General features: G+C 43.9%; 1 protein-coding gene across 1 annotated transcript; it reads right to left on the bottom strand.

Moving 5' to 3' along the window:
- Positions 1-9,883: 9,883 nt before the first annotated feature.
- Positions 9,884-25,149, bottom strand: ISOC1 (isochorismatase domain containing 1). The gene is made up of 5 exons (XM_066615808.1): positions 24,733-25,149; positions 15,862-15,981; positions 15,545-15,748; positions 14,733-14,849; positions 9,884-11,465 (listed from the first exon to the last, which is right to left on the bottom strand). Exons 1-5 carry the CDS (start codon positions 25,003-25,005, stop codon positions 11,319-11,321), a joined length of 861 nt encoding a protein of 286 aa, XP_066471905.1. The 5' UTR covers positions 25,006-25,149; the 3' UTR covers positions 9,884-11,318.
- Between the last annotated feature and the right edge of the window lie 1,179 nt (positions 25,150-26,328).

Here is a 26,328-nt window from a genome sequence, read left to right as displayed (position 1 = left end):
ATCTACAGATTGCCCAACAAGCCACAGTTCCTCGAGTTCATAACATAAACATAAGACTGCAGTTTGTTTGCTGTGTAAAGGGGGTGGAGAGCACTCAAGGCCAGGGCTCTCCAAAGCTGGTTCATGCAGTGCTCAACTATGATTTGCAGCCCAATCCATACCAAATTTCCAGCACTGATGAAGTTGCAATGCAACCTCAAGGTAAGGAAATGTTTCCTTACCATGAGGAGGTCCCATGATTCCTCCCCCCCCCTGCAGAATGCAGTGCACACCCCACAACAGGGCATCAGCACTGGAAAGTTGGATAAGATTGGGGTGTTAGACACCTAGACCAGGCTCATCACATGAACAGGTGAAAATGCTTCAGATAAATCCATGCAATTCATTGTCTTGGCGTTGAAAAACAAATGGTTGGAAAATTTATGATTTTTTTTCCAAGAAGATGATTGATAATTTGTTAGCCTTAAGTGTCAAGTCTGATGAATGAATGGCTTAACACAAGTCTAGATTTCTTTTACTTCCATGTGCTGCGTTTCTGAAAGCAAGAAATGCCCCCTTTTGTTCTTCTTTACATTTGGGCATTTAATAAATTGTTTTAACAGTATGCTTTTCACTCTGGATGGAAATTATAAAAAACAAACAGTGTATCACTTTGTCAAGTGTTCTCTCACTGACAATGTAATCCAATGCACATTTTCTCATAAATAAATCCCGTTGTGAGATTTACATAGGATTGTAGCCTGAGCCACTTCTTCTGATCAGCTGTGGCTGAAACCAACACAAAGCCAGTAGGGAGTCAAACCATGTTAAATGGGCCCCATGTAATTGAAACACACTGACTGCCCAGTCCTACCCTGCTCTATATCCAGCGCTTGTCAGAAGACAGCTAGAGGTAAGGGGTATTTTCACCCTTATACCAAGTAACACCCCAACCAGCCCTGTGGTGCTAATCAGATCTCCACCAGTTATATAGTTGGTGAAATCTGAGCTGCCTGGCCTAACACTGGCTGGACCAGGATGTGGGTTAGGATATAGCAGAGAAAGCTTCTATCAATCTTGCCCCTCTCCCAGGTCCAAACCACCCCATTTTGCCAAATTCCCTTTCCAGACTTGGTCAAGAGAACTTATGCTACAACTTATGCAAACTTGGTCAAGAGAACTTTAAACTAATTCCCCTCTTTACTCAAAATAGCCCTAATCCTGTAGAAAGCACTACTGGATCCCACCACTAGGACAGCTCACTGGTTCAACCTGCAGAGTTCCTTCCTCCTCCACTCTCCTGCCAGCAGCTTTTCCAGCCACTGCAGCAACACCTTGGTTCCCAGCTCCTCCTAGGAATGAGAGCTACACACCAGTCTCCAGCAGTCTCTGTTCATTCAGTCCAGCAGTCAATCCGTCCTCTTTCCTCTAAGTTCCTGCTTCTGCTCTCTTAGCCTCGCCAAGCTCCTTCCTTCTGCACTCACACCCTTTTCCTTCCTCCAGGGACTGCTTGTATCCCTGAGGGCCTTGTTGCCTACAAGTGGCTGCAGCTGTGCAATCTCACTGCAATCTAAGGCCCTGGTGTTAATCCCACTCTTGCCTGCCAGAGCAAGGAGCCATTGTTGACACACACTCTTCACACTCTGAAGGACTTTTCAAACTGGGACTTTGCGATGCCCCAACCTGCGGGCCCTGGGCCCTGCCCCCTTAAGGGGCCGGGGCAGCCTGGAGGCAGGGAGGAAGCAGCAGCGCGATCCCCAGGATCGTGCCGCTCAGGTGGCTGCAGGGGCTTGGGTACAAGCACCCAAGCCCCTGCAGCTTCCTGGGGGTGCGGGGAGCCCGGCGCAACCTGCAGCAGGGCTCCCCGCAGCAGTGAAAGTAGATGCGGAGCAATCACGCTCTCACTGCTGCGAGGAGCCCTGCTGCAGGTCACTCCGGGCTCCCCGCACCACCGGGGAGGCTGCAGGGGCTTGGGTGTGTGTATCCAAGCCCCTGCAGCCCCCCTGAGCAGCACGATACTGGGGATCATGCCGCTGCCTTCCCCTGCCCCTGCTGCCTCCGTGCTCCCGCCCACGCAAGAACTTAGTGGCTCTTAAACTCTCCCAGAGAGTTTGAGAACCACTGCTCTATCTGCTTGAAGGATCTTGTGCATTTCCATTCCACCCCATTCCACCCTTTCCTGCCCAGAAGCACCTCCTCTCTGTCTCTTTACCACTCTCTCTGTCTCTGAACCCTTCCCAAGCCACTGTGCCACTCTGAGCCCAATCCTGTGCTCGGCGGCATGGCATGCCATGACTCCATGCTGCCGAGCACTGTTGCAAACATGCTGTAAGGCACGCTTGCCAGCCTCACCACCGGGCTCCCGCCAGTGCTAACCCAGCGCTGGCCAGTGCTGGGCTAGCGCGGGGCGGTTGCCCAGCTTCCGCGGCTCAGTGGTCATCTGGACTGCCGAGCAGCAGCATGGTAGGCGGGGACGGGGCAGGGAGGCCAGCAGGGGGCAAAGAGAGGGCAGGGAGGAGGCGTGATGGGGAGGTGTGACGCGGGGAGCGGGGTGGGCTGGTGGTGTGCCGGGGGAGGGATGGGAGATGGGTCTGCGGAGCTCCACTCGGCAGGATCCAGGGCACTCATGTAGGGCTGCGCACCCTACACGAGTGCCTTTACCTTACCGCCGACCTTTTGGGGGGGCAGTCACGGAGGCCTCCTCAAGGTAAGGCAATGTTTGTTCCTTTACTTTGGAGTTGCATTGCCCTGATGTCAGTGCTGGAAAGTTGGTTAGGATTGCAGCCTGTCATACTAAATTTTTTTTACAGCCCAATCCTAGCCACACTTTCCTGGGAGTAAACCCCATTAAATCTAATGGGACTTACTTCTGAGTAGACGTGCATAGGATTGGGCTGTGTACCAGCCTTTTAGTTTAATTTTTTTTAAAAAATATTGTATTGTGAGCTTGTTTTCTCTAAATTTGATTTAGAAAATGACTGTGAAACTAAAGATCCATTCTGACTTCTAAAGTTCATTATAACAATTTTAATATAGTCAGTCTATGTGGTTCATCTGTAAAGTGCTATCTGGGTGTATTTCAGTGACCTAGTGAAATACAAGAACAGCTACTGCTTTTTCAAAATTAATTTCCAATGGCTGAGGAGGACAGAACTGGCAAGCAGAATAACTGCTGGCTCCAAACACAGAACATGGGAGAGGCTTCCCTCTCCTTTTAGAAATAACAGAGCCAAGTACTGCTGTAATTGGGCCTGCCAAGATCAGCAGGCTATTGGTTTTCTGTGTCATTTTCATCTTTCAGAGATGGCATTTCCTGGCAATAAACAAAAACAACTGTATCCTAGTGGCAGCAAGACTGTAATAAATTAAGGCTGCAATCCACAAGACATTTTGCAGAACATGGCTGTTGACTTTAACAGATCAATTCTGGACTATATGGGCTGCGGATTATAGTTTAAGGCACTGATTTTCAACCTTTTTCATCTCACGGCATACTGATAAGGTACTAAAATTGTCAAGGCACACCTTCAGTTTTTTGACAATTGACAAGGCACACCATGCTGTTGGTGGGGGCTCCCATCCCCTATTGGCCCTACTAACAAATGGCCCTCCCCCAAATTCCTGCGGCACACCTGCATACCATTCACGGCACACCAGTGTGCCATGGCACAGTGGTTGAAAATGGCTGGTTTAAGGGCAACTTCGCTTCCTCCCCCGCTCCAACATTTGTACCCTACATAATGGCAAGCATTTGTCCTGTTAGCAATTTACAACTGAACTAACCTGTGCAGTTGCTATTCTTATTCTTAGAAGCCACTCATCTTTCCCCACTGCAAGGATTTTTGGATTTAATTACAGAGTGCATAACTGTTGTTGTATTGTCATTTTTATTTTTAATTCAGAGGATATAACAGTTCTGAAGAACAAATCTGTAAAGTTGTACAAAATCTAAATGTTTTATAATTGCTTACATGTTTGATGAATTTTGCAGGTAGGCCACACTTTAATCTTACATATACCACTAAAATAAAGGGTGCTTTTGCTATTGTACACCATCTCACTTTATTTGCAGAGGGAAATCCACTTATCCATGGATTGGGTTTGTGTTCCCTATCCTATGTGCACCCCCTCCGGAGGCGAGGGGAGAAGAGCTTCCCTTGCTTCCAGAGGGTCCTCTGAGTCCAGGGACATTTGTCCTTGGCCTCTGCTGGGCAAAGACTAAACCTTACAGTGAAAAAAGTCACTTCCGGTTTCTCTGTAAAATCGGGATATTTTTAATGCTTTATATCCCAATGTTTTATAAGCTGTTAGAAAGTCACTTCCGATTTCACAGAGAAACAGGAAGTGACTGTTGCGCTCACTCTGAACCTGACAGAAGCTGAGGACAGATGTCTGTGGTTCTACTGGGCCCAGAGGACCCTCTGGAGGCAAGGGGAGCAGATACTCCTCAGCTCTGGAGGGTAGGGGGGAGGCGTTTGCCTGTCTCCGTGACTTCACTTAATCGCGAGGGGTTCCAAAATGGAACCCCCGTGGATACAGGTGCATGCTTGTACTATGTTTCAGCAGTATTTTCTTCAAATGAACTGTAGAGTTAGGACTGATGTTCCATCCGTCCATCCCCCACAGGGTACACATCCATTGCAGGCTAACTCATGCTAACAGGTAGAGGAGGAGACACAATGCCTGAAGAATTTCAAATTTCTATTTCTTCTATTTAAGAACTAAGTTATATCTTCTAATAAAGAACTAATAAAGTGGGGGAAAGTGGGTGAGTTCTATGGTTGCAAATAGGAAAACAATCAAATAACAGCAATTATAGGTATGTACAACTGTCTCTGTGCAGCTGGCTTTTTGGGTGGATTACAAGCATACTTAAGCCATTTCTGTCCAACATTGCATATACGTAACAGGGACCAAATATGTACACCTGTGGGCCGGGCAAAAATGGGGTAATGGAGTGGGATGCAGGACCCTTAACTAAGGCTGCAATCCTAAACACAGTTACAAGGGAGTGAGGGCCCAATCCTGAATGTTTTACGCCAGCTCACCACCAGTACACAGTGTTGCAAATGTGCCATTAGGCACATCTGTGACATTTACTGCCTGGCCAGTGTGCCTGCACTGAGCCAGTGCTAGGTGGAGGACAGGTGATGCCACCCGGAGCTCCAGGCAAGCACCTGGCAACAGAGAAGTGAGTGGGAGCATGGGGGAGGCGTTCTGGGGTGGGAGGAAGGCAGGGGAAGGCGTGGCGGAGAGGGAGCAGGATGGGAGGGGGTGGGACCAGCAGAGCTGAGCTTTGCCAGATCCAAAGCCTCGCGTTGGGCCTCCTGGTCTGACATGGGACTATTTTACTCTGCACCGGCTAAATAGCCAGCGCAGAGTCAAGTAGACCCATTGCGGGGCCACTTCCCTTACTTGGAAGAAGGGGACAAATGTCCTCTCCCCCAAAGAAAGCATCAGGAGCTGCCTGCGGCTGCCCAACATCCATGGGATGCAGCAACAACCGTTTCGGCGCCACTGTAGCCTTGGGCACCAGACAGCTCAGGATTGGGCTGTCCCTTTGAATGTAGTGAGACCTACTTCTGAGGAAACATGCATAGGCTTGCACTGTCAGATTGTAATTCTATACACATTCACCTGGGAATAAATTCCACTGAAACCTGTGGGGCATACTTCTGAGTAGACATGATTAGGATTGCATTGTAAACAAACTTTTAAGCATTGCCTGTCCAACTGCTATCTATGTCCTTTGGTCCCTGTCCACAGCATAACATTCTATAAACATTTTAGTTAGATAAGCAAGTAACTCTTTTACAGATACTCTCTACCGAAATCCCTGCTTTCAAAGCTACAGATACAGTTTATTCTCTAGTCTAGATGGATATGCCTGCACTCCTCCAGGCATTCACATCCCAGTAAATTTGCAACATAGGCAAATTGTAGCCACTAACCATTTTGAAAAGGTCTATGAAGTTACAGTTTTAACTATGTTTGCCCCCCCCCTACACTGCAGTAAAGAGTTGCTGAGTCTTTGCAGCACACTGGTTCATTTTTAAATAAAATGCTTTCTGTAAATTTAGAGAATAGAGAGCACATTCTGCATCTGATTTATATTCTTTTTTGAAAAGGGAAGAAAAATGATTCATGTCAAATCATAGGCATAAATCCTGTGGAACAGAATGATGCTAACTTGTCCTATAATTCAGAAATGGTGGGTTGCGGACCCCTCACTCACACTGTTTGTTATTGTTACCAAGGAGGCAATCTTGTGATTTAAATACATTTTGCTAAAGGTTCAAAAGATTAACCCATTAATTTTGTTACTACTAAAAATGAACTGCAGTTTGAAACCACTGGCTTTGTAGGAAGATACATAGTGAATAAATCTCTCCTTGTTTTTAAACACAACTAAACATGAATGAACCCCCTCCATCTCAACGTGTGCTGCTAAGGTTGCTAAATGAACCCGTATTAAACTAATACTCACACCTGGCATTTTCTAATGTAATTAGTACTTCAAAATTGAATTGAATTTGCATTTTGATGCTTGTGTTGTAAGATCTTTCCCTCTGAAAACAAAATAGTAAAATATTTCTGTTCTTTACATTGAACCTTCTCAGTGACATAGGATAGGTTAAGCTGGTGTTATTAAAATGCAAGCTATGTTCTTCCTATTAGACTATGAATTACTCAAGGATTAGAATTGGTGGAAAAACATAACAAAGATATGTTATTAATTATTAACAGTATTTAGCTAAGGGTTATATATGTTATATATATGTTATATATATAACATATATAGTATATGTTAGCTAAGGGTCGCTGCAAACCTGAGAGCAGAAAACCATAACTTTGCATTTGCTCATGTTGTAAAAAGATCCAGATCTGGTTTTCCCCAAATGCTGAAAAGCATAAATGTGACCTCCTGGCTTAGAGACCACTCAGGCTGTTCCTGGGTGTCCTGCTTAGGACATCTGCTCAGACATACTTTTTGCCTTTCATGTGAATATAAGCAAAATGCCTGTTGAGAAGAAGTTCCATCTTCTTATTGCTTCTGCACATAGCATAGTCTTGATTTTGTGTCTGCCTGTTTGTTGCCATAAAACACAGCTGTTTGTGACAATCGCTACTGTTTTTGAACAATGATAGGTTTGAAAGATGGTAGTGCATTTCAAATTGCTTCTAACCCAAGAAAGCTGATGTGGAGGTCCGATACATTCTAGCACCCCCTTGCTGGTAAACTGGGGAAGTGAGAGCTGCAACTTGACTATTTCACAATATGATGAATTTGATGTATTGCAACCTGTTGTTACTGTCATAAATAGTTGGGATGTTCAAAATGACATCTGTAGCCCCATAAATTCTGCAGGTCTCCATTCGTCTGCTATCCTGAGAATCTGTTTTGAAACTGATGCAAAGCCCATGTTCCTCCTGGAGGGAGCCCTCAACACACCCTCTGCTTTGCACCCAGCCACTCCTATGTAGCTGGCAGCCAGTCAGGGTTTTTAAGCCCTGGCTGCACTTTGCACATGCCTTCTCCCTTATTCCTTCCCTGCCAGGGTTGTCATCCAGTGTCCTGCTGCTATAGCGATGGAGGTGCCATTTTCCCCAAACACAGAGCCACTTGTCATGGAGCTGAACAGCTTCTGTTGGCTGTGGTAGGTCTGTGGGGGTCGGGGATGGTGAGCTCATGCGTTTGCTGCTCAGTCATCAGCGTCGGGGTGAATCAAGGTTGTCCAGACACTTGGCCTTCCCACTCCTGCCGTCAGATGGAGCAATCCCTCCTGCTCTATCCAGCCAGGTCCCAGTGATATAAGTCAGTGATTTGTCTCTTCATCCAGGGTCAAGTCCTGGATGGTCAAAGTTTTATGATCAGCTGGTTTGGCATTAAGCAGCAGCACCTTCAGCCCACAAGGACTGTCAATACCACAACCAAGGTCCAGTCTGTTGGGAAGAGGGTTGAAAGAATGAATAATCAAATTCTCCTACCCCTGTAATGGCTGTTCTTCTCCCACCACCATACCTCCTCCTAGCCACCACTCTTTCAATGGAAATGCCCCCAACCTTTCCCCAGTTTTCTGCCCTAGGTTAAAAGACATATAGAGGATACAGAAAGACTGAAACTTGACAGCATGTCAAATGCTGTGATGACACGTGAAATTTTGAGGAGATTGGCAAGGGAGAGAACAGAGCACACAGTCAATTTTATGTATTGGCCCAATCTAAAGAATAGCACAAGAGCTTTTGAATTGTTTCTCAATCAGTGGCTATTTGAGCTTGTGGCACACCACTGAGAAGTCAATCATTAGTAGTGCTGACATATAGCACAAGGTCTTGTTAGTTAAAAGAAAAAGAGGCACAAATCCAGCTGAGCATGTCCTTTGGAGTGCAGGGAAGGGCCAGAGTTGAGGGACAAAGCACCTGCTTTGTATGAAGAAGTTCCCAGGTTCAATCCCCAGCATTTCCAGGTAGGATAGGGTACAGAAAAGAACTTTGTCTGAAATTCTGGCCAACAACTGCCAGTCAACAATACTGAGCTAGACTGATCACTGGTTTGACTCAGTGAAGCAGTGGCTTATGTACTAGTCCAGTGGTTCTCAAACCTTTAAGCACTGGGACCCGATTTTTAAAACAACACTCTATCAGAAGCCACCTAGCTTTATGAAACTTTAAAAAAAAACTGATCTAGAAAGAAATAATTTTATTTAATTAATTAATTTATATATAAGTTATTTATTTGCAAAAAACCTAGATCCATTTCTCATAATGAGGCAGCCCTAATGAATAGCCTCGAGCTGCTTAGTTATGTGACCCAAGCTTCACATGTCCCCACTACCTGTCACTGATGGACCTGGAATAAAAACACCGGAAAAAGATGCTCCAACATTATCTCCCTATATTTACACAAGCTTGCAAACTGCAGGAGCTCATCTCTTTGCACAGTAGCACCTATCTGATTTTTAAATAGCCTCAGGCCTTGAGGCAGTTAGTTATCTGATCTTTCCATCACCTGTGTTTTCATTGGAGGCTCTGTGGAACTCACCAGAAATCGGGTCCCAACCCACAGTTTGAGAAATGTTGCATTAGTAGATCCTGATTGATCTTTTTCTGCTGCCCAACTCCTCTGGCCAGCCCTTCCTCTACAGAATCCAGAACAGAACATTTTTCCTGGCATAACAAGGTGTTGCTATCAGGGGGGTAGATGAGAGGAAATCAGATGCACTGAATCCTTGCATATGCCAGAATAGGTTTTTTGGATTCAAATGATTGATTTGAATTAGCCAATCACATTTTTGATTGACTGACATGGTACATAAAGGTAGAGTCTCCTTGTTCATGAGGGTTCCATTCCCAGAACTCACATGGATGGCAAAAATTGCATTAAAGCAAATTCATTTAAAAAACAATGTCCCTTCGCTCAGTGATTTAAAAACAGCCTTGCTGACCTTTGTAATGATCAAGCAGACAATCAGTCTCTCTCCAAGTGCTTAGAAAGGCTTCACTAGGAGTCAGCAATCCCTCCCTTCACAAGGAGGGAAAGAATGCAGGAGGTGATAATCACTGCCCATTTAGTATTCTTTAATTTAGCATTTAGCTCAGGGAGAAGGGAGGGGTCACTTGCCTCAGAGTGAAGCTGTTCTAAGTGCCTGGAGAGAGAATGATTGATGGATTGTCAGTCAGCTGCCCTCTCTCGCATTAACAAGGCTATTGTTAAATGACTTTTTTCCTTTAAGTTTTCCTTTAAGGGCCCTGCTTATCACACTGAGATAAAACTGTGGGTGAAAAATCCATGGATAATTAGGTTACACCTGTATTTATAGGAGATTTTTGCATTCCACTTCATATATACTTTACTTGACATCATGATTAATATATAAGGAAAGAACTGAAAAGTAGGTCACTGTTGTGTGACAGTGATTTATTCAAGTCTTTCTTTCTTATTCAGTCCCCAGCCACATACTTTGTTCATTCCAAATTGTGACAATTGTTTAAAAAAAAAATCAAGTGGTTTTAATCCATGTATTACTCTTGGATTAGTGTGCTAAGATGGAACAAGAATTTTAGCAGCCCACAAGGAATTATTAACCAAAAATCAAACCTTATAAGAGACACCAATAAGACACAGTAAACATCTGCATTTATTTAAACATCCCAAGATAATTTCTTTTAGAACCATGGCTTGTGGGAAACAGAACTTTTGAACAATGCATTAAAAAAAAAAAAAGTATTGCATGTCATATTGCAAAATAATCTTCCAAGAAACCAACATATTTTATTTATACAAACCTTATAACAAGTTTAATTACAATGTGAATTAAGTGGCCTGCAATAACAGTAACACTATTCAAACAATAGTTATTCAAATTTAGTTCTACATATAAAAATACTGCACAGGTGTCCTTTTCAAATATGCTGCTACAGCAATTACTTTAAAGTCTGCTCAGCATTCATACTGCAGAAACTTGCCTAAAATTTAACAGACTGCTTTCTCCCTAAAGCGCGCTTGATCTAATGCAAAAGCCAGATGGAGTTCATTAAAACTAGACATACAGGGATTAAAAATAAATCCCAACACATCCAGGAAAAAAAAAAAAGTTATTTTAGTACTTGAAAATAAAGAGTTTGAACATTTTCTCTAAATTACCATCTCCCACTCCAGTATCATCTATCATGTATACAGTCTAATTAACAAGATGACAGAATCACTTAGGATTTTTAAAGTGAACATTAACCTTTAGACTCTTTCCAGTTAGAAATTTACAGCAGGAGGACTTAGAACAACATTCAGTGATAGTCTTGAATAATAAACCTAGTTAAGCTTTAGCTACCTACAGTAATGCAACTGTATGACTTCTTCCTCTAGTTTCTCTAACTTAAGTAACTATTTTATTCCCCAAAGTGCATATATTCCATTTAAAGTATTATTCAATTTGTAGAATGTTAAAATAAGTTGTATCACATTCATCTATGCCATATTGTATTAGTAATACAAAAAGTGAAGCAATACCACAGTACATTTGTACAATCAAGAAAGGTTTCACAAAATATGCACTTATTTTGAAGCTGTGTTATAATCAGTGGGTACTGTATAGACAAACAGGCACCATTGTTTTTAAAGTTTGTTCTGACAATGAATGATCTTATGGTACTCAAAGCCTTTAAGAGCTGTAACTAACAAACACACTGGCACCGGAACAGTATTACCAAACAAATTCTGTTAAGGCAAGCACAAATACATCAGTTTGTGGTGTTGCACTTCTCCCAGAAGTTATGAGACAGTGTGTGAGAGTATGTGGTGACTGTGTGTACTTACACCTTTAACTCTTCTTTCAAACTTTTTATACTTTGGAAAGAAGCCCCGACTCTGGAGCACTTGCCTTAATGAGGTTTTGGATTTCTTTGAACTTCGGATGGTCTTTGTCAGCTATCAGCTGTAGCAATACAGCTTCACTAGTGGTAACAATAATCCCAGTGCGAGCAAGACGCTGGAAAAACAGAAGCAGACAATTAGAGAAGAATTGTTGTCTACTGAGTAGTTTGCTACAACAAAACTATCTTTAGACACTCAAATGACACTATACTATGGTTAATTTTTTTTTTTTTATAAAGGAGAAATTTTTATTAGGTTTTGGAGTAAGAACTGCAGTTCTTTCACTGAATGGATTACAACTAGACAAGGTGTAACTTTAAATCACTCTCAGGTGGTAACTAATGCAATAGCCCTTCAGATGAAAGGACTTCTTAGTTTGGGATGTTATGAGGGATGCCCCTGAATTTCTCTCTCATTGGATTTCTCTGTGGAATGTGACCTGTCCGTTAGTGTCACCCAGCAGAAGGAATTGCTCTGCATACTGCAGAATTTGTCCCTCTTTTCCTTGATATTCTCTAGTTTTGTTGTCAGGAAGATCGATGATTAATAACCCAGAATGGCTAACTGATGGGAGCTACTGTTAGTTTTCTATCTTATGAAAAGGACATTAAAAATGCATGCTTTTTCCAGTGCTCCTTGTGGAACAGACACACCTTCACTTTCCACAGGTGGCACAGGGCAGCTGTTGCCCACTTGCCCACAAAAACAGGCAAGGACTGGTTGCTTCTGACTTCAGTCATTAGCCTGGCCTTCCCATTCTGAAAAGTGATAAGATCACCACATCACTCAGACAGAGAGAACAGGTGAGCAAATTATCAGGCAGCTCCATCTATTAACACATTTGCTTCTAACCAGACAAAATCAGCTTTGCTGAAGATTTCCACATTATTTTAAGGGTATAGTGGTTTTTCTACTATGTGGACTGCTTTGTGGACAAATAAAACATTTCTACAACCCAATTTAAAACAAAACATTTTAAAACAACGTTCTCCCTCCACAAAGAACACACTTAATGCATCCATACAGAGTATCTCATATTAACTTTTAACAAGTCTACACAGTCATCATCCAGACGGCATACAGTAGGAATAAAGATGGCACTGAAGCAACAGAGGTTTTCAGAGAAAATGCCTGCAAAATGACCATCTTGTTTTATTTGCCTGTCTAGTCTTATAAGAGGAACTGATCTTATGAGACAAAAAGATGGTCAGTTCTGTTTACGCTTCTCTGGATTTCAGATTTACTCGTATGTTATCATCTACTAAGTAAGGGCCCAATCCTATCCCATTTTCCAGTGCTCTGTATATTGTATAATATTAAAGTATAATGGCTTTGAGGGAAGACCACTTAGGCTGCAATCGTATACACCAGTGGTACTCAGACTGGTGGGTTGTGACTCACCAGCTCGTGTAACGATGCCCTGTTCCCTTTAAGGGGCGGGGGCAGGGGAAAAGCAGTGAAGCAATCCCCAGTATCGTGACTCTGTGGGGAAGGGGGCTATTTTTAAACTAAACACACTTGCTCTCAGGGTCTGGGGGGCATGGGGAGCCCTGTGGAGCGCTTCCAGGTTTCCCCACAGCTTCCAAAGAGTGAAAGTTGCAAGTGAGATTAAACCGGAAGTGGAATTTCCTTTTTCATCATGCTTGCAATTTTCACTATTTAGAAGCTGCAGGAAAACCTGCAAGCGCTCCATGGGGCCCCCCACACCCCCCAGACCCTGAGAGCATGTATGTTTAGTTTAAATATAGCACTCTCCCCCAAAGGGACATGATCCTGGGGATTACTTCATTGTCCACACCCCTGCCCCTACAAAGACTTACCCCGGGACTAAAGCTCCTGAGCAGTTTGAGAACCACTGGTATACACATTTACCTGAGAGTAAGTGCTATTAAAAAGAGTGGGACTTACTTCCAAGAAAACATGTACAAGATTGTGCTGTAAGCTGCTGACATATCTGGAAATTAATCTACCAGCATAATAATGAAAACTGTATGTAAAATTCTTCTGTGCAATCAAGCTCTAGGCCTGACTTCTGCATTGACTACACCACTGATGATGCATTCAAAGTATGGACATTAATTATGGCTCTATCAGCCTAGAGAAAACATCTTCTTTTGTATACTTCAAGTTTTTGAGTATGAAATGAGGACACTGCCAAGGTGTTTGAACATGGAGTCACAAAGTTATTTTTTGCTAAAATCATCAATCAGCCAATAGTAGGTAGACTAGATTTATGATTTGAACTAAGCATGAGGTGCTCAAACAAATTCTGTTTCCTCTCTTTTACTGTCATTTATATTATTAGTTTGTTTATTTAAAAAGAGTTTAATTAAGAAGTTTTGTGCTATTTTATTATTAGCAGTTTAATCAGGATTCATAGCCAGCCCCATCTGGGGAACAGAAGGATGAAGTGAGCATCTTTTAATAAATATCTTATTTGTCCTATGTTTTAAAACAAAATTAAGTCCTTCCCAATCAGCAGAAAGACAAAATAGAAGGTATATTTTGACACAACATGCACATGGTGTGTCTGTGCCCATGTTTGTTATTCTTATACTCTGTTTGCGTCATAAGTATTATGTAGCAGATTACATTAAGCTTGCATTTAATCAATGTACTTGTAACTGTTCTTCCCAAGTACTGATTTTATATTAGTCCTAAGGATTTTAACTAGAAATGGGAAGCCATGTCTTTATTTTGGCTTCTTCACAACCAGTGCATCAGAGATATGCAACTATTGCTAAGATTTCGGATCTGAAAGCTCTGCAGAAGATCTTGCCTTACCATTCAGATGAACGATATTCAATGTCTTGAATGACTTCCTTTTTTCTTACCCCAATCTTCCTAACTTTTGGTTCCATGCCATCAAAGCAGTCAGTGAAAATACACACCACCTGAGGTGTGTAGCTATTACTTTGGTAAAAAGTTTCTTTGGTTACTGTCTTATTATTAACAGTATATTCTTCTGTGCAAAGTATATATATATATACACACACACACACACACACACACACCACTTTTCGACGGAAATTTCACAAAGTGGTTTACAGAGAAAATCAGACAAACAACTAATGGCTCCCTGTCCCAAAAGGGCTCACAATCTAAAAAGATGAAAAAGAACACCAGCAGGCAGCCACTAGAAAAGACACTGCTGGGGTGAGGAGGGCCAGTTACTCTCTCCTGACTGTCTTCCCCTGTACTAAGGAATTACCAACCCGATATAAAACTTATGCCTTTCATCTAACAATTATTAAACTTTACAGTGCAATCCTATGCATATTATTAACTCAGTAGTAAATTCCATTGAGTTTCATGGAACTTACTCCCAGATACAGGATACAGGAGTGTACAGGATTGCAGCCTCAATCTCACATGCAGTTACCTCTAGGGCAAACATTCTGTCCATCATGCTTCTTGAGGAGGTTGCATCTGCCACAATGTGAACTTCCAGACCTCTGCCCACCAGTTCCAGTGCTGTCTGTTGGATGCAGACATGAGTCTCAAAAGAAAAACAAAGTGAGCTTTAACAACTGTTACATGAGCAGAATATCTGACACTGCAAAGGCATTTGCAGCTTATATATTTGTTTGCCACACAGTTAGACACTGAAGGGGCATCCTGAATATAAACAGTTAGGTTTAAGACAAGCATATTAAGTTAGTTTTACAAGTATTTACCTTTATCTAAATAGTAATACTCCTGCAGGAAGTCTATAACTACAGGAAGGAGAAAATGGTGGTAACAAAATAAGCACATAACACCGCTTTCTTCACTTCTTATTTTTGTAAAAGTAAATAAAAAAACCCTCCAAAATCTGTGAAAAAAATAAAACCATTTTATCTGGCTTTTATTTATTTTTTAATGGGGAGGTGGTACAGGGGTAATGACTATGGTTGCATATGCTGACACTATACCACCTATATTAACTACCTAGTACACTTTTAAAGTGCTTATAATTTATAATTATAATGTAAATTTTGAATAAAAATGCATAACACTCCTTTCTGCACTTCTAATTTTGGAAAACACTGAAATCTGCAAAAGAAAAAAAAACTGTTTTCTCCCATCTCTATCTATAACACATGGGGCACAATCCTAACCAGGTCTACTCAAAAGTAATTCCTATTTTGTTTAATGGGCTTATGCTCAGGAAAGTGCAGTTAGGATTGCAGCTATAATAAATGAAGTACCTACCTCCACTCCAAATAAAACAACACTGCGAACTCCAGGAATTTCTGCTATTGCGGTCTCAACTTCAGGCAACACCATAGAAAACTTTGTTTTTGGTAGAACAAGTTTAACTCCTGTTAAGTCAATTTCTTGTACCGTGCTTCCAAGTCCTTTAGGATACTGTTCTGTCACAATAACTGGGATTCCTAAAATCCGTGCACCTTGAAGCTGCAAATAAAATGAACCCACCCAAGAATGAAATGACTTATTTAAGCAATAAAATAGCCGGTGATAGTAAGGACTAGAGCGCAGCAGCTGCTGCACCCAGAAATACAGCTTACCAGTCGTTGGCTTACGCTGATGATGTCTCCAAAATACTTGATAGCAGGTCTGAATCTCTCTTGCATATCACAACAGAAGAACACAGTACTCGAAGGTGTGAGGTTGCCTAATGTAGTTAGCTAAGGAAGAAGAGGGAAAAATCAGACATTTAATGTCACAAATCAAGTAAGTCATATTCAATTAAAAATGAACATTTCACATTATTTGGTATCCAAATACTCACTTTAGGTAAGCGCACATGGCTATATGTGCCCTGGGCAATATTTGACCTTTTCTTTAAGCAGCATATCCCCATGTTGTATCACAAAACCCACTGTTTCAAATTGTTGTGCAGCATGGGAAACTGCTGTTTGAGAAAAGAGTCCAAATCCCACTCGAGTGCATGGAAATGGTTATGCAGTTCTTTGGAACATAGCCACTGTCTTTAAGAGCTCTACCATATCCTTCCCTGCGTTTTAAGCTACAATCTGAGATGCAATCTAAATGAATTTCAAAATCCAATTAACTTAGGTAACAGGCATCAACAGAGATTTATAGCCCAATCCTAAATCAACTACCACCAGCAAGAAGGGCACACACACTGTCGCAAAGTGCAGTAAGGCACATTGTGGCAGTGCAAGGGATTGCCACACTGGTGGTAAGGCCAGTGCCGGCCTGCCATCGTCAACCAGAGGCCTGCACCTGCCAGAAGATAGGTGCTCTACTGGCCGGTGGGGGGAGGAATTGGATCAGGTCTAGAAGGGGAGCAGAAACAACTGCTGTATTCTATCCCCCGTTCCTGGGCTTGGAAGCCCAACATGGGGCTTCTTGGATTTATGCCAGCAATATTGCTGATGCACATCCAGGTAGCCCCACTGCAGTTACCTTGGATAAGGGGACAAATACCCCCTTACCAAAGGAGACCTGTAGCAGTTAGTTCCTGCACTGGATGCAGGATGCTTTGCAGCGTTGGGACTTTTGTTAGGATTGGGTTGCCCTTTAGTGAAATTGCAAGCAGGGACGTAAATAAAGCAATAACAAACAAACTGTTGCCCTGCACATGCCTGATCTCGGAAGCTAAGCAGGGTCAGGCCTGGTTAGTACTTGGATGGGAGACCACCTGGAAATACCAGGTGCTGTAGGCTTATACCATAGTCTTTCGAGACTGAAGGTTGTCAAACAGCAAACAAAGTCATTTTTTTACCTATGACCATTTCAAGGCACTGAAAATGTCAGACTTGGCAATCACATGCTGAACACAAGATTGGTGTGTAACATTCAATGCTAAGGAACTGCAGCTGTTCATGCACCTTCATGCACCAGGCAGCTTGTCTGCTTGCTTACCCCCCCCCTTTTTTTTAAATGGCACATATTGATTTATACTCTTATCCTGCACCTCAGGGAAAGTTAAAAGCAAAAAAACAAACAAAAAAACATACAAACATTGCAAAACTGCTCCAGGGAGCAGAGAAATTAGAAAATAACAGCATAGACAGCAGCCAATAACGCTCACCACTTCCAGCTTCTTCTTGAAACCATGCTGAAAACCTGCAGAACAGGGTTCTTTTTTCAGAACTTAGCCCAAAATAGAGAATGTTTGTGTGTTTGGAGGGTAGCACTGCACCACTCTTTAAATGTTACATTTGCCCTTTCATTCAGAACATGGGAAGAATTTCTGATGACTCAACAAAGGCCAAGTCAAATACCTTATAAGTCTTGTGTGAAATTGTAATTAATGTTACACAGACCTCTGTCTGTGGAGTCTGCACATAAAACCTCTGACTCCATCCATGAATTTTAATTTTGGATTGGACACTGACTAGGAGAATTAACCTTAGAATATTCAGTCACCAGTACACAGCTCAGTTTTTACCATTCAATAAAGAGGGTATAGCTTTCCAACTACTGATCACTACTGATCGAAACAAAAATGTTTGCCCTTGTAGATTATTTTAAAGGCAGGTAAAAACGGTTCACCAGATAAGTAAAACATGCTTCTCAATTTACGTAAGTATGAAACATGTAAATCAGATCATGAACATGAAGCTTTCAGCAGATTACAAGGGCACTGATAAGTAGCTTAAACTCCAAAGGTTACCCTAAGTTTAGTAATCCACTGTTTTTTTTCCCTTTCAGATTTGACAATTCAAGTGTATCTTTATGTTGCCCTTCATAATGGGAAGTATTTTTAGTAAACAGCTTTTCAGCTCCCAGCAGCAGTTCCTTGCACCCTCACACATCTTTGGAAATAATTTCAAGGCACAGGTATGGATCACTTGGGATTCCAACCCTGGTTCTCTGATTGCCTCAACACACTCATCCTATTTCCGAATCGCATCACTCTTTAAAATAGCGCAATGGTGTTATTTCTTTGGTTCTTGTTGATGCAAATATAAAATAAACCTTTATGATAGTTGAGCTCTTATCCATGAATACTTGAAAGTAAGGTCCCATTAATTTTAATAAGACCTACTTCCAAACAAATGCGCATAGGACTGTAGACAGATGCACAGGAGAAATGAGTTTTGAAAAGAAAATAATAATAATAATAATAATAATAAAACTTTATTTTTATCCCGCCCTTCTCCCAAAAAGGGACCCATGCATGCATAGGAAAAGCATGCATAGGCTTGGGCTGTAATTTTTTTACACATAGAAAGCAAGCTAATTTTAAGTACTGTACATTCATGTGTTGACTGTTTTTAAACAACAGATGCACACAATTGTAGATAACTTCAGAGGGATGATAGTTGACTTCCCTTGTTGGCATCCTTCAGTCTCGGAAGACCATGTTATAACACTCTGAATGGTGGTTCTGGAACAGAGTGTCCTCTCCAGTGCGCAAAGCTTGGGTAAAGTAGATATGGAGGATAGACTGTTACCCGTGCAGCAAATCCCCCCTCTCCACGTCACTGGAATGGTCCAATGGAAAGGCAGAAGCCAATACGGTTGGTTCCAGCGGCATCGCAGGAGTTGCCAGAGCATGACTGTGTACAGCAATGAACTGCCTCAGGGACTCCGGCTCCCAATTTTGCCTCGAGGTTGACTCCTGAAGCCTTTTCCATAACTGGATGTAGCCACAAGGCAGTGGAGGTTTGGGATCAGAATTTTCCTTCTCTCAGATGAGCTGCCTTCCCAGGCTGACGAGTCCCATCTACCAGGTGGTTGTTTAGCCGCCTCTTACGACAAGTACAGCCAAACTGAGGGCCTATTCTTATCCCCCAGCCCCCAGGGGTTAGTTGACTTCAAAGGGATGTAAACTGCTTAAAATGTATATAGAGTTACAACTACTGCATCTTCAAAATGATAAACTCATTAGACACTGACCATTCCATCATTTTCAATTACCATCATTTTCCTTTCCCCTACCCATATCTTTTAAAAAGGACTCTGAAGTATTCTATATTTATTAGTAGTCCTAAAACAAGCTTTAGTATTAATTAAATCAGTGTTTCTCATGCTTGGGGAATACACCCACTCACAAACACAGATGTGCCAGAGAAATGGGTCATTAACAAGGGGCAACAAAGATACACTGAATTAACTGTATTACAAATATCTGGATTCCAAGTTTACTCACGCGCAGCCAAGAAGTTTGTTTTAAAAGCAGTACCAAATACTGCTCATGCAAGTCTGAATATAAACATCTAGCTGTTATAGAAAACAGATATCTCAAAGGTAAACCATTATTCCAAACCCTTCAAATGCTGTCTGTTAGGACTGAAAAAACTACCCAGTTAAATTGCAGATTAAGAAAAGCTTTACAATATACAGCTGCGTATGTATTTCTACTCAGAAGTCCCTTGCATTCAAGGGGTTTACTCTCAGGAAAGACTGTATAGGATTGCAGCCCACAGCTCCCTGCCTTACAGCCTTAGAACCCCCTGCGAGGCTGCCCACAGTGCAATACAGTGGTGCCGAAACAGCTGCTGTTATACCCAGCATGGGCAAAGAAGAGGCTGGAGGGCTCCTTGAGGTAACATGGCACAGACCCTAAGTAGCCCCTGTAGGCCCAGCATGGAGGTTTGGATGCAGGAGAGGACCCCCCCAGGTCAGAACCACCCTCCTCCTTGCCCTCCCCACTCTGAAATACCCCTCTCCTTGCTTCCTGGTATGACTTTCCGCCAGCGACACTGGCTTCTGCACAATCGCAACACACTTTACGACACATTTGCGACAGCACACGTGCCTGTCCTGACAGCAGGAGCTGGTATAGGAGTGGCCTGCCTGTTGCTTAAAACTATGTTTAACAAATGAAGGCACATATTAATTGGTGGGGCTGGGAATGAAGTGTCCTTTTTCACAGACCAATTTTGGCTTCAATGTATTACTTTAACAAAATCAAAGACTGACAATAAAGTTTTATTTCTGACAATGAGCAGTCACTTTTGTTCATCAAAGCTTTAGTTATTTCACACCTTTCAATCTCCCCAAAAAGGCACCTGTACCAAGATTTTTGGTAACCTACTTAAAAGTCAATTACCCGACTAATTCATTGCTGAGAAGAATGATGAATCAACTGAAAACATAAATAATGAATATATATATTACCAAATAATTAACAAAATTGCATGCCTGGAACAGTACTGCCTTACACAGTGTGAGGATTCTAGATAGTTCTCCCTTTTATAGATTGTAAGCCACACAAATCTGGTTGCCTCTACATTTATTTATTATTATTATTATTATTATTATTATTATTATTAACAGTATTTATATACCGCTTTTCAACTAAAAGTTTACAAAGCAGTTTACAGAGAAAAATCAAATAACTAATGGTTTCCTGTCCCAAAAGGGCTCACAATCTAAAAAGAACACAAGCAGACAGCCACTAGAAAAGACACTGCTGGGGTGAGGTGGGCCACTTACTCTCCCCCTGCTAAAAAGAGGCGCACCCACTTGATAAAGTGCCTCTTAACCAATTAACAGGGCAAAAATTACTATTTTTATATGCCAACTTTCTCCCACATAGCCAAGGCAGTTTACAAACTAAAATAATGCCTAAGAGATACAGAGGAAAAGGGGACCAAGAGGGAGTAGAAAAATAATACAGTTTAGCTCTTCCATTAACAGTATCAGATTGCACAGCTTAATAAAATAAATATTTTCAAACGGAAAAATTAGTATATGCTCTACTTCACTCCCATGAATTTAAACCTTGCTTAATCCTGTTCAACTGAACAATGCAGCTTCTCTCAGATATACTAAATAACTGGTAGAAGTGCAACATAATCCTAAACACATTAGAAGACTTTTTGCCACAAAAAAGACTTGTGCCTCTTTTGAACAAGTTTACAGGGAAGCTAGTTCCACAGGTTTCAAGTGCAATTTCTATCCAAGTAGAACCCTAAAACTGTGCAGTGTTTGGTGTGCTGTAACTTTTACGAGACAGGCTGTCAGTGTGCTTCAAAACCAGGAAGATGTACAGCAAACATCAACTATTCATTTGCTTTGGTCCGAGTTGCAATTTTTCCTCCACACTTACACCTGAACATTCTACCTCTAGGAGGCATACACTCTAAACCTAAGCCTTCCTACTCTCCTTTGCACAATCTAACACCACCCCCAGATGTTTCTCAGCCTTTGTCTATTTATGATTTGCTCACTGACCTAGCGCATTTTAAATGCTTTTCCTAACAAGTTCTTTGCTGAATCTGCAAACTAAGATTGAGAGTGCCATGGCTACACTCTCCACATAAATGTACAATGGGTTTCCCACACTCATTCTTGATGCCTGTCTTTCTTAGTACAAATCAAGAATGTGGTAAGTACAACACCATTCTGTTGTCAAATGAGTATGTGCAGTGAAAGGAACTTTTAAGTTTCCACGTCTCCGTTGGCGTTAGATGACAGAACTTCATATCCGCATTAAATTAATGAATTGGGACAAGTAAGGACTTGTGAAGACAGCTAAGTTTACCCTTTCACCATCAGCAATCAGTGTGAATCTTTTCCGTTCTTGGGTGGATGCATTTGTGTGGGAGGTAAGCTCAGTTTCTGCCTCTTCAAATGGAGTAGATTTCTTGCTGTCATTTTAAGGAAAGGTAAAAGCAACAATGGGCGCACAGAACTAACAGCCCAATCCTAAAGCCGGCGGCTCCCCTGGGTGCAGTGGTGCCAAAACAGCTAGTGCTGCATCCTGTGGCACTGTCAAGGCTGACGGAGGTCTCTTCAGGGGAAGCCTGAAGCCCTGCAATGGAGCTTCTCAAGTCTGGCTATTCTACCAGCTATTTTGTCTAGCTATTTTGAGTCAGGTCTTCTGGTCCAAAGTGGTGTTCAGGGTACGGTGGAGCAGAGCTCTGCCAATCCCATCCTCCTCCCACTCCAGATGCTCCCCCTGCCCCACCCACCCCCGCCGCCAGAGGCCGCATCATCTCCTGGCAGATGCACTTGCCCCTGGTGGGGGCATGTCCTCTTCCTGCTGGCACTGGGTCTGATGACTGACTGGCGCCAGCGCAGCGCTGGCACTGGCACTCCTTACTCGCCGGGTATCATAAACATGCTTTATGGCACGTTTACAGCATCCAGTGTTAGCACTAGGACTCAAGGCTGGTGCTAGCTGAGTTTAGGATTGGGCCTCCTCTATAACAAGGGCCCTGCTGGATCAAAGATTCCTGTTTCCCACAGACACTTCTGATATACACAGAAATATGATACAAGGCAAATAGGTCTTCTAGTGTTGCTTCCTGGCAATTGGTTTCCAATTGCATACTGCCCCGAACCTTGTGATGGCATACAAGCCCCATGACTAGTAGCCTTGTGGGGGATGGTTTGAACAATACACCCAGACCAGCATTACCTACCACAGTGTTTTTCAACCAGTGGTACTTGAGGTGGTTTCTAGTGGTACTTGTGGAAACCCCAGACATCTGCTGTCCAGCAGCAAGACTAGCAACATGCCAGGACAAACATTGGTAGGAGGCTTGACTCAGTGGGCAGAGCTCCAAAGCATGCTTTTCACATGCTCCAGAAAACCCCTCCTGTCCATCCTGAGCCTCTTACTGGTGTTGTCATGTTGCATCTGGCCTCGCAACCCAGAAGTAACTGGTGATGATGTCATCACCAGTTACTTCTGGTGATACTTCCAATAGGTGGACCACGTGAAGTGCTGCAGTGGGGGATAAATGTTGAGAAATGCTGGCCTTCCAAGATATGGGGAAAACAGGTGTGGACATCCTCCTCCCAGTGTATCAATGTGAAGGGGAATGGTATGCCATTGCAGCGATTTTCAACATTTTCATCTCACAGCACATTGCAAAGGTGCTAAAATTGGCAAGGCACACCACACTGCCAGTGGGGATTTCTCATCTCCATCATCATTCATTGGTATCCTTCAGACTCAGAAGACTATGGTATCATGCTCTATATGGTGGTTCTGGAACAGCGTCTAGTGTGGCTGAAAAGAGGAGTGACAATCCTTCCACACTGAGAGCAACTGTAGTCTGTCTCTGGTCTGTCTCGCTGGCTACGGGCCTTCCTTCTTTGCCTCAAGTCTGTTGGGCAAGTGTCTCATCAAACTGAGAGAGGCCATGCTGCACAGCCTGCCTCCAAGCGGAATGCTCAGAGGCCAAGGTTTCCCAGCTGTTGAGGTCCATTCCTAAGGCCTTCAGATCCCTCTTGCAGATATACTTCTATCGCAGCTGTGGTCTACCTGTAGGGTGCTTTCCCTGCACGAGTTCTCCATAGTGGCCATCGTCCATTCTCACGATATGACCAAGCCAATGCAGGCGCCTCTGTTTCAGTAGTGTATACATGCTAGGGATTCCAGCTCATTCCAGGACTACATTGTTTGGAACGCTGTCCTGGCAGGTGATACCAAGGATGTTTCGGAGGCGCCCTAATAATAAATGATCATCCCCGAAACACCTGTGGCATACCTGCGGACCATTTGTGGCACACCAATATGCAGCGGCACACAGGTGGAAAGTGACTGTGTGAGAGGTATAAGACTTGCACACTCATGCCCCCACATCATGTATCTATGTGCATCAAACAAATGAGCTTAGTGACCATTGCCACATCTTATGGTGTGGTGAATCTCATAAAATAATGATGTGTTGTAAGAAGAAGCACTTCACTGTATCTGTCCTGAATCTCCAGCTAAACTTCATGCGACGACCTTGCAGTGACAGAGGAAGAAAAACTTCTATCTCGCCACATCATGCACAATTTTATAAATGATGAGGGCAGCTATCCTACCCATACTTTCCTGGGAAGAAGTCCAATTGACTATCAAGGGACTTACTTCTGATAGACTTGCATAGGATTGGGCTCAAAGACACCCCCTCCCTCATGGCTGTTTTGCTCAGCTAAACTGTGAGCCCAATCCTATGCATACCTACTCAGAAGCAAGTTCCACTGAATTCAGCGGGACTTACCCCCAGGAAACTGGAGTGCAGCCTTAGAGGCCAATCCTATGCATGTCTACATAGAGGAAAGCCCCAATGTACTAAAGTGGGCTTACTCCCAGGAAAGTGTACACAGGACTGCAGCCTTAGAACCCAATCCTATGTAGGTCTACTCAGAAGTCCCATTAGAGTTAATGGGGCTTACTCCCAGGAAAAGGTGACCCGGAATGGAGCCTCAGAGCCCAATCCTATGCATGTCTACTCAGGAGTAAGTTCAGTGGATCTTACTGCCAGGGAAGCGTGCACAGGATTGCAGCCTCACAGCCCAACCATATGCATGTCTCCTCAGAAGTAGGTCCCATTATAGTCAATGGGGCTGCCTCCCAGGAAAGGGTGGGCGGGGTTGCAGCCCGCGCTCCGCTGCGGGCGCGCGAGAGGGCCCTGGCCTGGAGGGGGCATGCGCTCGCCGGGCTGCCCTTGCCGGGAGAGGGAGAGGGCGCGCGAGGGACTCCGCCCTGCCCGGAGCGGCGGCGCCTCACCCACCTGTATCTGCAGCGGCACGAGGCGCACCTTGCAGCGCTCGCCGACCAGGAAGCCCTTGGGCAGGTCGATGTACTGGCTCCACTCGTCGGAGAAGAGCTGCACCACGAACTTGCGGTGCATGTCCAGCTGGTCGCCGTAGAGGCTCAGGAACTTCTGGATCAGCACCTCGTAGCCCGCGCCGTGCGGCACCGCCGCCGGCCTGGCGAACACCGAGAAGCAGAACAGCACCGGCACCGAGCCCGCGTCCGCAGGCTGCTGCTCCGCCGCCGCCATATTCGGGGCCGCCGCTCCGGTTCCGCGCCGCCGCCGCTCCTCCTCCTGCTCGGCTGCTTCCTCCTCCCGGCCAGACGGAGCTGCGGGCGGCCCCGGCTCCTGCTCTGCCTCCCTCTGCGCTGCCAGGCGCGCCGAATGAGGGCAGGCAGGGGGCTCGCCAGCCTCGAGAGGAGGAGCTCTCCAGTCCCTCCCGGAGGGGGAGTCGCTGGAGCCCTGCGCGCTGCCTCGGCTGGCTGGCGCCTGCGGAGAAGCCTGTGCTTGTCTACTCAGAAGTCAGTCCCATTAGAGTCAATGGGGCTTACTCCCAGGGAAGTGTGCACAGGATTGCAGCCTCAGAGCCCAATCCTATGCATGTCTACTCAGAAGTCAGTCCCTTTAGAGTAAATGGGCTAGGAAAATGTCCAGGAAAATGGACATAGCGTTGCAGCCGGAGAGCACAGTCCTATGCATGTCTACTCCGGCTGCAATCCTATCCACACTTTCCTGAGAGTAAGTCCCATCCAACTCAATAGGACTTACTTCTGAGTAGACATGCATAAGATAGTGTCAGGCTGCCTCCGGCGCATTCTCAGCATCACCTGGCAGGACAAAGTTCCTAACAACACAGTCCTGGAACGTGCTGGAATCCCTAGCATGTATGCACTACTGAAACAGAGACGCCTGCGTTGGCTCGGTCATGTCGTGAGAATGGATGATGGCCAGATCCCAAAGGATCTCCTCTATGGAGAACTCGTGCAAGGAGAGCGCCCTACAGGTAGACCACAGCTGCGATACAAGGACATCTATCTGCAAGAGGGATCTGAAGGCCTTAGGGATGGACCTCAACAAGTGGGAAACCCTGGCCTCTGAGCTGTCAGCTTGGAGGCAGGCTGTGCAGCATGGCCTTTCCCAGTTTGAAGAGACACTTGGCCAACAGTCTGAGGCAAAGAGGCAAAGAAGGAAGGCCCATAGCCAGGGAGACAGGCCAGGGACAGACTGCACTTGCTCCCAGTGTGGAAGGGATTGTCACTCCTGAATCAGCCTTTTCAGCCACACTAGACGCTGTGCCAGAACCACCTTTCAGAGCGCGATACCATAGTCTTTCGAGACTGAAGGTTGCCAATACAATACAAATCCCATTGTGTCCAATAAGGCTTACTCCCAGTAAAGGGCGGATAGAATTGCAGCCTTAGGCCACAATCCTATCCACACTTATCTGGGAGTAAGCCCCATTGACCTTAATGGGATTTACTTCTGAGTAGTTATGTATAGGCTTGGGCTCTTAGGAACCAATCCTGTCCACACTTTCCAGCATGGGTGCAGCTACAATGGGTAAGGGAACAA

This window comes from Tiliqua scincoides, chromosome 2, assembly GCF_035046505.1.
Source record: "Tiliqua scincoides isolate rTilSci1 chromosome 2, rTilSci1.hap2, whole genome shotgun sequence".
Taxonomy (NCBI): Eukaryota; Metazoa; Chordata; class Lepidosauria; order Squamata; family Scincidae; genus Tiliqua; species Tiliqua scincoides.
This window is presented reverse-complemented; position numbering and strand designations above follow the sequence as displayed.

Excerpts from the sequence above, each read along its gene's own strand:
- ISOC1 (XM_066615808.1), bottom strand. The coding sequence starts at position 25,005 with ATGGCGGCGGCGGAGCAGCAGCCTGCGGACGCGGGCTCGGTGCCGGTG. Across the intron at positions 15,749-15,861 it reads TCAGCGTAAGCCAACGACTG|CTTCAAGGTGCACGGATTTT; the intron begins GTAAGCTGTATT and ends TTTTATTTGCAG. Across the intron at positions 14,850-15,544 it reads TTGTTTTATTTGGAGTGGAG|ACTCATGTCTGCATCCAACA; the intron begins GTAGGTACTTCA and ends TTTTCTTTTGAG.